The 15,177-nt window shown below is 46.8% G+C and overlaps 1 protein-coding gene across 1 annotated transcript in view; it reads left to right on the top strand.

The window, feature by feature from the left end:
* Positions 1 to 3,031, top strand: part of LOC139226193 (proton channel OTOP3-like) — a 29,476-nt gene extending 26,445 nt beyond the window's left edge. Inside the window, exon 7 of the mRNA XM_070856824.1 lies at positions 2,861 to 3,031. Coding sequence (XP_070712925.1) covers positions 2,861 to 3,031 — 171 coding nt within the window. The remainder of the gene's footprint in view (positions 1 to 2,860) is intronic.
* The last annotated feature ends 12,146 nt before the right edge of the window (positions 3,032 to 15,177 follow it).

Here is a 15,177-nt window from a genome sequence, read left to right as displayed (position 1 = left end):
GTGTAGAGGAACAAAGGGACCTTGGAGTGCATGTCCACAGATCCCTGAAGGTAGCAGGCCAGGTAGATAAGGTGGTTAAGAAGGCATATGGAATACTTGCCTTTATTGGCCGAGGCACAGAATACAAGAGCAGGGGTGTTATGCTTGAACTGTACAAAACACTAGTTAGGCCACAGCTGGAGTACTGCGTGCCGTTCTGGTCACCACATTACAGGAAGGATGTGATTGCACTGGAGAGGGTACAGAGGAGATTTACGAGGATGTTGCCTGGACTGGAGAATTTTGGCTATGAGGAAAGATTGGATAGGCTGGGTTTGTTTTCTTTGGAATAGAGAATGCTGAGGGGAGATTTAATTCATAGAATCATAGAACGGTTACACCACAGAAGGTAATTTGGCCCGTTGAGCCCATGCCGGCTCTCTGCAAGAGCACCTCAGCCAGTCCCACTCCCCCACCCTTACCCTGTAACCGTGAATTTTTTTTCTTTCAGGTACTTATCCAACTCCCTTTTGAAAGCCATGATTGAGTCTGCCTCCACCACCCTCTCAGGCAGCGCATTCCAGATCCTAACCACTCGCTGCGTAAAAACGTTTTTCCTCATGTCGCCTTTGGTTCTTTTGCCAATCACCTTAACTCTATGTCCTCTGGTTCTCGACCTTTCCATCAATGGGAACAGTTTCTCTCTATCTACTCTGTCCAGACCCCTCAGGATTTTGAACACCTCTATCAAATCTTGTCTACTTTCTCTTCTCCAAGGAGAACAACCCCAGCTTCTCCAGTCTATCCATGTAACTAAAGTCCCTCATCCCTGGAACCATCTTGTAAATCTTTTCTGCACCCTCTCTAAGGCCTTCACATCCTTCCTAAAGTGCGGTGCCCAGAATTGGACACAATACTCCAGCTGGGCCTGAACCAGTGTTTTATACAGGTTCATCATAACCTCCTTGCTTTTGTACTCTCTGCCTCTATTTACGAAGCCCAGGATCCCGTCAGCCTTTTTAACCGCTTTCTCGACCTGCCCTGCCACCTTCAACGATTTGTGCATATATACCCCAGGTCTCTCTGTTTGATTGTACCATTTAGTTTATATTGCCTCTCCTCATTCTTTCTATCAAAATGTATCATTTTGCACTTTTCTGCATTAAACATCATCTGCCACATGTCTGCCCATTCCACCAGCATGTTTATGTCTTCCTGAAGTCTATCCCTCTCCTCCTCACTGTCACTATACTTCCAAGTTTTGTGTCATCTGTATATTTTGAAATGTTGCCCTGTACACCCATGTCTAGGTCATTAATATATATCAAGAAAAGCAGTGGTCCCAGTACCGACCCCTGGGGAACACCACTGTCTCCCTTCCTCCAGTCCGAAAAATAATCGTTCACCACTACTCTCTGTTTCCTGTCACTGAGCCAATTCCATATCCATGCTGCCACTGTCCCTTTTATTCCATGGAATTCAACTTTGCTGGCAAGCCTATTATGTGGCACTTTATCAAATGCCTTTTGGAAATCCATGTACACCACGTCAACCACATTACCCTCATCAACCCCCTCTGTTACCTCATCAAAAAACTCCATCAAGTTAGTTAAACACGATTTGCCTTTAACAAATCCGTGCTGGTTTTGCTTAATTAATCCACACTTGTCCAAGTGACTGTTAATTTTGTCCCTGATTAGTGTTTCTAAAAGCTTCCTCATTACCGAGGTTAAACTGACTGGTCTGTAGTTGCTGGGTTTATCTTTACTCCCTTTTTTGAACAAGGGTGTAACATTTGCAATTCTCCAGTCCTCTGGCACCACGCTGTATCTAAGGAGGACTGAAGGATTGTGACCAGTACCTCCGCGATTTCTTCTTTCACGTCCCTCAACATCCTAGCATGCATCCCATCCGTCCTGGTGATTTATCTACTTTACAGCCAGCCTTTTCAGTACATTGTCTTTATCAATTTTATTCCATCCAGTATCTCCTCTGCCGCCTCCTTTTGTATGTCTACGATAGTATCTTGTTCCCTGGTGAAGACAGATGCAAAGTACTCATTTAGCACCTCAGCCATACCCTCTGCCTCAATACGTAGCTCTCCGTTTTGGTCCCTAATCAGCCCCAACCCTCCTCTTACTCCCCGTTTACTATTGATATGTCTATCGACCTTTGGATTACTTTTTATGTTAGCTGCCATTCTATTCTCATACCCTCTCATTGCCCGTCTTTCTTTTTCACTTCCCCTCTGAACTTTCTATATATTGCCTGATTCTCAGATGTATTCTCAGCCTGATATCTGTCATACACGCTCTTTTTATGCTTCAACTTACTCTCTATCTTTTTCACCATCCAGGGGGCCCTGCCTTTCCCCCTAGTGGGAATGTATGTTGACTGTGCCTGAACTATTTCCTCTTTATAAATTGAGATGTATAAAATTATGAGGGGCCTAGAGTGGATAGGAAGGACCTATTCCCTTTGATAGGGAAGTCAACAACCAGGGGGCATAGATTTAAAGTAATTGGTTGAAGGTTTGAGGGGAGTTGAGAACTTTTTTCACCCAGAGGGTGGTGGGGGTCTGGAACTCACTGCCTGAAAGGGTGATAGAGGCAGAAACCCTCACCACATTTAAAAAGTACTTTGATGTGCACTTGAAGTGCCATAACCTACAGGACTACGGACCTAGAGCTGGAAAATGGGATTAGGCTCTTTGTCGGCCGGCGCAGACACGATGGGCCGAAATGCCTCCGTCCCTATTGTAAATTTCTAAAATTCTATGGAACTACAATAGATGGTTTTCATTAGTAAGTGAGTCCTGATGTTTTACTTGAAAGCAAATGTGACCCTACAGTGTGACTGACTGAAGTTTGTTGCTTTCCAGCTCTGGATTATGCCTGCATTTGGAGCACAACCCCAATTTGAAAATGGACTTGAGAAACAGTTCTACGGGTTTTCTGTCTGGTTTGCCATCCTGAATTTTGGACTGCCATTAGGAGTTTTTTACAGGATGCATTCAGCTGGCAATCTGCTGGAAATCTACCTCACCGCCTGATTCTTCACTCCCCATTGCTGAAGAGTAACTCACTGTGATTCCTCACTCCCCATTGCTGAAGAGTAACTCACTGTGATTCCTCACTCCCCATTGCTGAAGAGTAACTCACTGTGATTCCTCACTCCCCATTGCTGAAGAGTAACTCACTGTGATTCCTCACTGTAAGAAATTGTAGATTGGAAGAAATAACTTGAGACCAAAAAGTCTCTTCAGACTGGTGTTAGAATTGAAGTTTCATTCCGCGGTACAATTGCTAAAGTGACTGGAACAGCGTGAACATCAATAGCTGATAACGGGCAGCTCCAAACATCTGAAGGCCAGGAACAGCCTGTCTGACTCCTGCCTTGGGAGGATGTGAAGAGAAGGGTTTCACCCCAGAGTTGAGACAAAGAATCCGACATATCATCGGTTAAATGGTCCTGTCCGTATCCTACACCTGACCCACCCCTAAATAGAGAATAAAAGAAAGACCCAGAAGGCGTTTCAGGGCAGACGGTGAAGAGATGAACAGTTCGTGCCACCAACCGTCTGTCCGATCGGGACTATTACCAGCTACTTGTCATGGTCATATGTCTACGCTGTCTATCCTGATGTGTTGCGTTTGACTATATTTGAACTATCGCTCCCTTAATAAATTGCCTTATAACTCTTAAGACCTTTTGGGTATCTGTGTGTGACCTATGACATGTTTTTGGCATGGGGGTTTAAGGGCTTGAGGGGTGACCACTCACCACTTCGAGCACTGTGTGGCAAATTGCAAATGCAGAGTTCCTGCTGGGGAGATCTCGAGCACAGTTACGATGTCACTCCGCAATCGGTCAGCCAGTAAAACAAGAAATATTTTTGAGCCGATCGTTATTTCAGGGGAGTATGGGCAGCAAGGGGCCAGAGATGGTTATCAGCTGGTTCGTCCTCATTAAAACAGAAGGATCTGATCCTGATGGCCATTGGGAGATTGAAGCCATTACTTCTTAAAATATGCATCAAAATCTTCAGCCAACACTGTGAGGGCGAAAAGTCACTGATTGAGACTATTTGTAATGGATTTGTGACTGAAATAAGTTTGACTGCTAGGACTTTCCAAACTGTAGAGAGCCTCAAACAACTTGTATTTATATAGCGCCTTTAACGTAGTGAAACGTCCCAAGGTGCTTCACAGGAGTATTATAACACAAAAATATAAATTTAACACCAAGCCACATAAGAAGAAATTACGGCAGATGACTAAAAGCTTGGTTAAAGAGGTAGGTTTTAAGGAGCGTCTTAAAGGAGGAAAGAGAGGGAGAGAGGTAAAGGGGTTTAGGGAGAGAATTCCAGAGCTTGGGGCCCAGGCAACAGAAGGCACGGCCGCTGATGGTTGAGTGATTATAATCAGGGGTGCTCAAGAGGGCAGATTTAGAGGAGCGCAGACATCTCGGGGGGTTGTGTAGACTAAGATTTGACAGATATTCAACCCGACACCGTTATTTCATATCTTGATTGGCCGGCCAGGAGTGCGTTGGAATAGTCAAGTCTAGAGGTAACAAAGGCATGGATGAGGGCTTCAGCAGCGGATGAGCTGAGGCAAGGGCAGAGATGGGCGATGTTATGGAGGTGGAAATAGGAGGTTTTAGTTATACTGCGGATATGTGGCCGGACGCTCATTTCAGGGTCAAATATGACACGGCGATTGGGAACAGTCTGGTTCAGCCCGACAGAAGCTGGGGCGAGGGATGGAGTCGATCTGTCAGGGTTCATTCAGACACAGACACATAAGGTGACACTATTAATTCGGGGCGGGTAGGTTTATACACTCGAGTCATTGATTCTACTAATATTTCTAATAAGTATTATTCCCTAAACTCAATTCTTTTTGGGACAGAGCTATTTGCACTAGAAAAATGCTCTGATTGGCTCTCCATTATCACATGACCCAATTGTTGATTGGTCCCCTTGGAGGATAAGCCACACCCAGAGGCTTCTCTGGAATGTGTAATTGAAAATGCCCAGCCCAAGTTCTGAGTGACTTTGCAAAGTGTAATTTGAGCCATTCTGACTCCAGACCCGAGAGGATAGAGCTCCCCAACCCAGCACAAGTTCCTGACCCCATCCCAGCCCACGTTCCTGACCTTACCACGCCCGCAGCCCAAGTTCATCCCTCCCCACATAGCCCACATTCCTGACCCATCCCTCCCCCAGCCCAAGTTCATTGCTTTTCGAAAGCTAACCTAAAAGGCCTAGTAGCTGCCAATAGTCACTGACCCAAATGACACAGAAATAATGTAAAAAATGTAATGACATTTATTGACACAGCGAAGCATAACAAGCAAATATCACGGATTTAAAGCACAGATGAATTTCTAGCAATACCACAAAGCAAGCAAACGCGATCGCAGCTCGGCTTTGCGTTTTTAGCGGTCAGAAGCTCCCAGCTCGAGGGAACAGCACTGGAATCTCGGTCACCTCGGTTAGCAGCACAGTTCCCAGCTTGGTCACTGTGGTCGGAACTGTTATGCATGTAGGCACCTTTGGTAATGACTCAACGAGGCAGGGTATGGTACTTAAACTGTGTAGACTGTAGTCCTTTATTTGCAGCTCCTTGAGTGAGGACACCAAGAGGTGAGCTCCCTTTTATACTGCGTTACCTGCAGTGTACAGGTATAACCATTAGGTCTCCAGTAGCAGCACCCTCTGGTGTACAGGTAAGGTGTGTACAGTGTAAGGTACATTCAGTGTTACAGACATCATATAACAAACAGGCATGCATAAATAACAACACTCCCCCCCCCCCCCCCCCCCATAGCATTTTTCAAGTCCTTATTGTAATGACCTGGGAAGGTGATCAGTAGTGGGCTATGGGAGGTTGTGGTGAGGATTGTGTGGGTGCCAGGTGTGATCTCTGTACTTGAGGCTATCCTCATACATTTCCTCCTCCTTCACACACAGACCATGTGGGTGTCACTATTGTGGGATCCCTCAGTTGGGTAGCCATTGCAGCAGTGGGTAGGTGTGTGGTGGTGGGCAGGGCCACAGGACTGTGTGGGCTCCTTGTCCTCCAATTAGGATGAGAGTCTGGTCATCCCAGGGTTTGCCAGGAAAGCTGGAGGGTATTGGCATGTCTCTCCTGGTGTTGGCCCTGGTGGCCAGGGATGTAGGGCTGATCTGGGGCAGGTTGCTATTGGTGGTGGCTGTGCTGCCCATTGACCATGTCCCTGTAGTAGGTCTGCTCGTGTCCTTCCTGGGGCATCACACTAGTTCCAAAGGTCCAGGCTACATGGTCTGGTAGCCAGCTGGACCTGGGGGTCTCCCATGGGAGGATTCCTCTAACATATGCATGGTTCCTGTAGAACCCAGTGTCTTTTAACTGTGTCCAACCTGTATACATGCCACCATGGCTCTGATCATACAGTCGAGTCCACATTATTGACTGCCTTTACATTGTTAATAGCATTTGCATCACTTTTTTGAATCATGGTCTCACCAGACATGGTTACGTTAAGCATTTCAAACTCTCTGTCAATCATCACACATAACAAGCTTGTTCTTAGCCTTACTTCCACAAGCATTCATTTCATTTTTCACATTAGTTACACCAGCATCACAATTCATGGTTACATTATCATACTTGCACCCTTTTACTGCATTTTTAGCTTTAAAGTCCCTGTCATCTTCAATTTGAAACTGTCCCTTTAAATTTTTTTGGTTACTGGTCTCCTTTAAGGAAGCCTTCCAATCCGATTGACCGCTCGGTGCCACGTGTTACTCCTCCAACGCTGCCCCTCGTGGTCTGGCCGCGGCCATTTTGTTTGTAGATTCTTCTCCTGGTGGTGCAGCCGCTATCTTCGCGCTCTCCTCCAGGTAGGCTGTGGTGGTCTTTTCTTCCTCAGGTTCGGCCATGGACGTCGGGAGTCCACCTTTCTCGATGATTTTCGCCTCTTGGAGTCCTGCTCTGGCCCGGAAGGAGAAGTTTGGGTTTTCGGTCCTGGAGATTTTGCCGCGTAGTTGAGCTGGACAGTGGGATGTCTAGATGCAGCAATGGATCCATGTTTTCTGTCGATTGCTGGAGCCCGGAGGCCTCGCCACTTCGACCGACTTGGACCGGGTTCATCCAATTCCTTCCCATCGCCGGCAACGATCCACAGGGGGAGTCTGTTCAACACGCCACCCTGGGAGACTGGATGTCCACGCTGCCAACGATTTGGATTTTACCTTTGGTATAGGTGAGCAGCTTGGCTTGGACAGGAGACAGTTTTGGTCGAGTGGCGGAATTCATCCAAATTTTTTCCAAGGTCGTTTGGCTCATCACAGACTGGCTTGCCCCTGTGCCGATCTCCATGGAAACTAGGACCCCATCGATGTCTACTTCCATCGTCCACAGAGAACTTTCGGTGGAGCAGGTATAAACTCCATACTCTTCCAGGGGTTGAGCAGCTTCATCTTCATCTGTGTCGAAGCCCCAGTGATCAGCCAACTCTTCGGTGACGCGGTGAATAAAGCTTTTTCTGCACATTCCCTGAAGGTGCCCTTTTTCTTTGCAGCCTTTGCATGTATAGTCTTTGTAGCAGCACTGGTGGGCCCTGTGGTTTCCTCCACAGCGCCAGCATGGGGCCATCCGGTGTGCCCTATGTGGTGGACCCAGGGTTGCGGGACTCGAGGCAGCATTTCTGCCTTTAGAAGTAGCCATGCGGTGCACTGCGCTCGCCGGTTTAGAGTCCTGGCTCAGTATTCGCCTGCCGAAACCATGTAGGCCTGGCTCACTTGAATTGTTTTCTGCAGGGTGACCGTGATGTCTGCAGAGAGCAATTTGTGTAGGAGGCCTTCGTGGCCAATTCCGATGGCAAATATGTCCCTTAGTGCTTCATTAAGGTGACCGCCAAAATCACACGCTGCAGCCAGTCTTCTTAAATGTGCAGCATTCTTAGTAATTTCTTGGCCTTCGGGTCACCGGTAAGTGTAGATCCGGTGCCTGGCTATGAGGATGCTTTCTTTCGGTTTTAGTTGCTCCTGTATTAGTATTACCAGTTCCTCACAGCTCTTGGTGGTTGTCTTCTCCGGGGCTAGTAAGTCCCTGATGAGACAATGGATGGTGGGTCCACAACTGCTAAGCAGGATGGCCCTGTGCTTTTTCAGTCGTGTAGCCGGTTTGTCCCCATCCAGGTCGTTGGCTATGAAGAAATGTTCCAACCTTTCTACAAAAGCGTCCCAATCTTGCCCATCGGTGAATTGTTGAAATTTGCTGAGATTCGACATGCTGAACGTGTAGTTCGTGACCTCGTCGCCAGTTATTGTGTACGTAGGCACCTTTGGTAATGACTCCACGAGGCAGGGTATGGTACTTAAACTGTGTAGACTGTAGTCCTTTATTTGCAGCTCCTCGAGTGAGGACACCAAGCTATGAGCTCCCTTTTATACTGGGTTACCTGCAGGTAACCCTTGGGTCTCCAGCAGTGGCACCCTCTGGTGTACAGGTAAGGTGTGTACAGTGTAAGGTAGTGTTACAAACATCATATAACAATACAACCATGCATACATAACAGGAACTTCCGGTTCCGGGCTCGAGGTATCTGCGCATGCACATGAGGCGTCGGGGGTGAAGTCCAGTGGACGTAAACGCACAAAAAACCTAGTACAAATAGTCACTCTGTTCTTTTTGTCTAAGTATTTTATATTTTCCCTTCGTGAGGTGGATTCATTGGTGCATCAGAACCGAACTGAGCCATTATCTGATGTCAGGGCTCCCGCGGGCCAGGACCCCGCTCGAGATCTTCCTCGGCAGCACAGCTGGGAGCAGTGATTCATGATGTGGGGCATCACCAACAGGAGGCTGGACCCCATCACTCAGCATCAGGAATTTCCACCAGGACCCAACACCCAGAGATCAGACAAATTTTAGACCCAACACCCAGGGATCTGAGATACTGGATCCTACACCTAGAGATCTGACAGATGTTGGATCCTATACTAACGGGTCTGACAAATGTTGGATCCTACAATAAGAGATCTAGACCAAGAGATTATACATATATTGAACACTATACCCTAAGATCTGAGGGATGTCCAAACCTACACCTAAAGATCTTGCGTATGTTCGACCATACACCCAGAAATGTGACAGATGTTGGATCCAACATCCAGAGATCTGAGTTATTGGACCCATCAAGAGATCTTACTGATGTTGGAGCCTACACCCAGATACCTGACAGATGTTGGCTCCTACTCTAAGACATCTGACAGATACTGGACCTTACACACACAAATCTAACAGATGTTGGCTCCTACACTCAGATGTTGGATACCCAGATCTGACAGATGTTAGATTCTTGCAACATATTACAAAGTATTTACAGCACAGAAACAGGCCATTTGGCCCAACAGGTCTATGCCGGTGTATACACTCCACAATGCCTTCTCCCACCCCTCTCAATCTAATCCCATCCACATATCCTGTTCTCATCTCCCTCATGTGTTTATCCAGCTTCCCCTTGAATGCCTCAATGCTGCTCACCTCAACCACTCCCTGTCATAGCGAGTTCCACATTCTCACCACTCTCTGGGTAAATAAGTTTCCCCTGAATTCCCTCTTGGATTTATTAGTGACTATCTTATAGTTATGGCCCCGAGTTCTGGTCTCGCCCGCAAGTGGAAACAACTTCTCTATGTCTTCCGTTTCAAACCCTTTTATAATCTTGAAGACCCCTCTATCAGATCATCTACCAGCCTTCTCTTTTCTAGAGAAAAAAAGGCCCGCCTGTTCAATCTTTCCTGATAATTCTAATCTCTCAGTTCTCGTATCATTCTACTAAATCTGTTTTGCACCATCTCCAGTGCTTCTATATCCTTTTTATATGTACTCCAAGCGTGGTCTAACCAAAATTCTGTAGAAGTTTAACATCAACTCTCTGCTTTTCATTTCTACCCCTCCAGAACTGAACCCCAGTGCTGTTTGCCTTTTTATGGGCTTATTAACCTGCATCACTACTTTTAGTGATGTGTGTATCTGTACCCCAGAGCCCTCTGTTCCACTATCCCACTAAGACACTTATTTTGCAAGGAACTTGTGACCCTATTCCTATCAAAATGTACCACCTCACACTTATCTATATTGAAGTTAATTTGCCAGTTTCACACCCATTCTGCAAGATTATTAATGTCTCCCTGTATTTTGTTGCAGTACTCCTCTGTATTAACTATACTCCCCAATTTGGTGTCATCTGCAAATTTTGAGGTTGTACTGCCGATTCTCAAGTCCAAATTATTTCATCATCAACATAGGCAGTCCCTTGGAATTGAGGAAGACTTGCTTCCACTCAAAGTGAGTTCTCAGGTGACTGAACAGTCCAACACGGGAATTACAGTCTCTGTCACAGGTGGTACAGACAGTGGTTGAAGGAAAGGGTGGGTGGGACTGGTTTGCCGCATACTCCTTCCGCTGCCTGCGCTTGATTTCTGCATGCTCTCGGCGACGTGCTCAGCACCCTCCTGGATGCTCTTCCTCCACTTAGGGCGGTCTTTGGCCAGGGATTCCCAGCTGCCAGTGAGGATGTTGCATTTTACCAAAGAGGCTTTGAGGGTGTCCTTGAAGCGTTTCCTCTGCCCACCTGGGGCCTGCTTGCCGTGTAGGAGTTCCAAGTAGAGCGCTTACTTTGGGAGTCTCGTGTTGGGCGTGCGGATGATGTGGCCCGCCCAACGGAGCTAGTCGAGTGTGATCAGTGCTTCGATGCTGGGGATGTTGGCCTGGGCGAGAACACTGATGTTGGTGCGTCTATCCTACCAGTGGATTTGCAGGATCTTGCGGAGGCAGCGCTGGTGGTACTTCTCCAGCACTATTTATGTAAGTGGTGAACAACAGTGAGCCCAGCACGGATCCTTGTGGAACACCACTTCCCAATCCGAGTGACTTCCTTTAACCCCACCAGCTTGCTATCCATTCTGCTACTTGTCTGCTATGTGGCACCTTATCGTGGCCCCCCCGACCTGCGAGAGAACAGGTCGGGCTATAAAAGAGCTGGGGCGGCGTACCACTTCAACCTCCGGCGCGAGCTGCTCCAAGGATTTTGAGATGGGCGGCTGGGTGACGCCATCAAAACCCTGGTCGCTGTTTTGGAGCGTGAGCAGGAACATCGGCAGGACCCAGGTACAGAGGAGTGGGAAGGTCGGGGCGGAGAGTGTTTGTGACGGAAGTGCGACAGATGAGGGTACAGGGCCCAGAAGATCCGAGGGCCCAGGGGCAGCACGGGCCAGCCCACACTGCAATATATCCGTGCAGCAGAGCAGGTCTCAGTCGTCCTGGTTAACCCTTGCCACTGGACCAAGACCTCGCTCTGTCAAGCCCGTGTGGTGGCTGGTGTGCGACGGTGACCACACATTAAAAAAATCCACGCACAGGCATCTTCCACCCCCTCAACTGGAGTTCAGGACTGGAACATCGGGTCCTTCATCGAAACATCTGTGAACTCAGGGAAGTGAGTATCCTCATTCGCCTATGATGATGATATCAAAGGCGTTTTGGAAATCCAAATATATTACATCTACTGCATTGCCCTTTTCTACCCTTTCTTATACTTCCTCAAAGAATTCAGTAAGGTTGGTCAAACATGACTTTCCCTTTTGAAATCCGTACGACTACTCTTACATTTTTGGCTTAAAGATGTAATAGAAAAATATTTAGGAGTAAGGATTCCATTATCTTTCCTACCGACATTGATCTAGCTGGTCTATAGATCACTGGGCTTGTTCTATCTTAGTTTTTAAATATAGGAATCACATTAGCTGTCCGCCAGTCCTCTGGCACTATTCCCTTTTCTAATGAGTTTTTATATACATGTTATTGCACCTCTGCTATCTCTTCCCTAATTTCCTTTAATACAAAGTCTGATTAGTTTATCAATTATCTCCCCCTTTCCACCTTAAATGTCCTTTTTGATCTTGTCTAATGACACGCCCACCTTGTTGGTCTCCCTGGTAAATACCGAGCAAAGTAACAGTTCAATATTTCTCCCATTACCTGTGCATCATGTGTATCCTTTAGTGGCCCTATCCCTATCCTGATTTTTGATTCGTTATTTGTGTTTGTAAAATATTTTAATGATTTTTTTTATTCCTTGATAATTTAATTTCGCAGTTACTCTTTGCCTTCCAAATTCTTTACTAACCTATTCGTATTCCCTTTATCCTACACCAAGAGGTGTGACAAATTGCTGGACCCTACACAACAAGAACTTATATTTAGATAGCGCCTTTAACGTAGTAAAATGTCTTGGGGCGCTTCACAAGAGTTATAAAACCAAAAAATAAAATCAACACAAGAAGAAATTATGGTAGATGACCAAAAGCTTGGTCAGAGGTAGAGAGGCGGAGGGGTTTAGGGAGGGAATTCCTGAGCTTGGGGCCCAGGCATCTGAAGGCACGGCCACCGCTGGTTGAGCAATTATAATCAGGGACGCTCAAGAGGGAAGAATTAGAGGAGCGCAGACATCTTGGGGGGTTGTGCAGATTAAAGAGTTGACAGATAGTCGACCCGACACCTAGTCATTTCATATCTTGACTGGGGCAAACACCAATAATATTTTAGAACAGTGGGCCTGGGTTTCACCGTACCCTCCTGTAGACAGTGGCTGATGGATTCCACAGTCCATCAATCTTCCTCAGCCGCAGGTACCCATCGTTCACCTGGTGAGCCACAGTATCCCTCAGTGAGATATTCGACCATGTGGGTCCAACCGTCCTAACTTGCGCACCTCCCTTTCGGGGAGTCACTGGATGGCAACCAGGAGCAGGAGACTTCCCTCCCTAGGCTGGGGCCACCGCGGTGAGAGGACAGACTGGGGCTGGAGGCTGCCTGTACAGCTCAGTGCACCACGGAGCAATGCGAGTGGCAGTGTTACTAATGAGAAAATACAACCTGGCCCCAGGAAAAAACTGCAGCCTTTAGTGTTATGGTGCTCTCTGAGCAATTTATTTTTTAAATAATGAGAGTAGTGTGCAAATACACGTAAAGAGTACAGATATCACTTAAAAGACAACATAAATAAGAATTCTGTAATTTGGCAAACAAAAATAGACAGATAGATAATGGGTCCTTAAAGGTAAAGGTAAATCTATAGGTAAGTAAATTCCAAGTGGTTACCTGCAGAGAACCTTTCCCCTTTAAGACTCGATACATTACAATGACGAAGTACTTTCTAAAGTGCTATTACATCTCTTAACGTCAGGTACTGAGTCAGGTAACACAATGGATTCAACTACCAGCACACACCACAGGACAGTATGTGCCAAGGGCTCATGTACAATAAAGGAACCGGGACACTAACTGTCCCTCAAGTAATAACATTTTAAAAACATTTAAAACTTCTTCTGTTTATTATGGTGAGGGATGTTAGTGTGGGTGAATGGAGCGTGATCCAGTCCAGGCACCCAGCATCAAACACTCCCAGGGCAGGTACAGGGGGTTAGATACAGAGTAAAGCTCCCTCTACACTGTCCCATCAAACACTCCCAGGGCAGGTCCAGCCCGAAGATGTTGGCTGTTGCTGGGGTTACACTGCCCATGTGTGTGGCCCTATCACTGAACATGAATCAGAAGTAATTCCCTACCTCCCTAGCCCAGTATCACCGGCCCTGTTGCTATCAGCTAACAGCATAAACTGGTGATGGAAGCTACGCCCTTCCTATTGTGTGTGATTCAGTGTCCCACTGGGCAGTGTATTCAGCCACCGTGGAGTTATTCCTGGGTCAGTGTACTGAAAACAGTTTCTGATAATTCCCAGGGATACTGGAAAAAACAATCAACTTACGGTACATTCAAAGTCAGAACTCAATCATCTTGTTTTTTTGTAAATACATTTCTGAAGCATCTCAGCTTTTTAAAAATAGATTATAGTTAGAGTTTGTGTGTCATACACGGAGTGACAGAATGTAGCAACTAAAGCAAGGGGCAGTGCTGTCACTGGGGTCTCAGTAATGGGCGAGCGTCTTAAATGTTTGTCCTAATTGTTAAGATAATTGGCTAAAGAACCAGAGGAGATGAGGAGAATTATTTTTTTTACACAGCGAGTTATGATCTCGAACGCACTACGTGAAAGGCTAGTGGAAGCAAATTCAGTAGTAACTTTCAAAAGGGAATTGAAAAGAAAAAATATGCAGGATTCCAGGGAAGGAGCGAGGGAGGGACTAACTGGAGAGCTCTTTCAAAGAGCCAGCATGATGGGCCGAATGGCCTCCTGCTGGGCTGTAAGATTCTAAGGTTAATATCCACATGCTGTGAAAGGTACCCAACAACTCTGAGCTGGTGAATGTAATAAACTCTCTGAGGAGAGCGAGTGAGCTGTAACAGGAGCGGTGGACAAATGCTTGGTCGAAAAGATAGGCTAGGAGGAGGAGAGGCGAGTATCAATTGTGGGGTGGGGATTTAGACCAGGTGTGGAGTGTGACGGGGTGGGGGGGGAGAAAGAGAGCTGCAACAGGGGACCCCGAGACGGAGGATTGCTGGGTGCAAGCTGGGCCGAGATGGGGTGGAGCAAGGTTCCTGAGCCGCATAAGAACATAAGAAATAGGAGCAGGAGTCGGCCATTTGACCCCTCAAGCCTGCTCCGCCATTCAATAAGATCATGGCTGATCTCTGACCTCTGAGGGTGCAGCACTGGTTGGCGCTGCTCGGGTGGGTGCAGCACTGGTTGGCGCTGCTCGGGTGGGTGCAGCAGGTTCATTGGTGATGGACGCAGTTTGAGATGTATTAAGGGCCTCGCACTGTCAAAGTGCATAGGGTTCGGGGCGATTTCCCTGCAGTGTATTGACGTTAAACTAAAGCAACCCGGTGACAGCTGGGGCACTGCCCCTGTGCTGGAGTACAAATAATTACTGGACTTTAATACTAAACACTCAATACTTAACAGCTACGTCAACCAGTGGTATAAGTGGAGACATTCAATAAGCAAACAGCAATAATGCAATTTCAACATGAGCTAAGCTGAGCCAAACCGAACACAATATTGTTTTCAATGCCGCAGCCAGCAGAGAGGGGTGTGGAAGAGTGTTGCTGCTTTAAACATTGAGAAAGAGAAAAAAACAGGCTGCGAACAAACACGAACGCAACAATCCTGGCCAGATCAATAAATAGAACGGCAAGTGACAGTAATTTTCCATTGTCGTTCCTCTCCCCTCGGGCACTG

Source organism: Pristiophorus japonicus, chromosome 16, assembly GCF_044704955.1.
Source record: "Pristiophorus japonicus isolate sPriJap1 chromosome 16, sPriJap1.hap1, whole genome shotgun sequence".
Lineage (NCBI taxonomy): Eukaryota > Metazoa > Chordata > Chondrichthyes > Pristiophoridae > Pristiophorus > Pristiophorus japonicus.
Note: the sequence above shows the minus strand (reverse complement) of the source record. Positions and strands in the feature narration are given on the sequence as shown.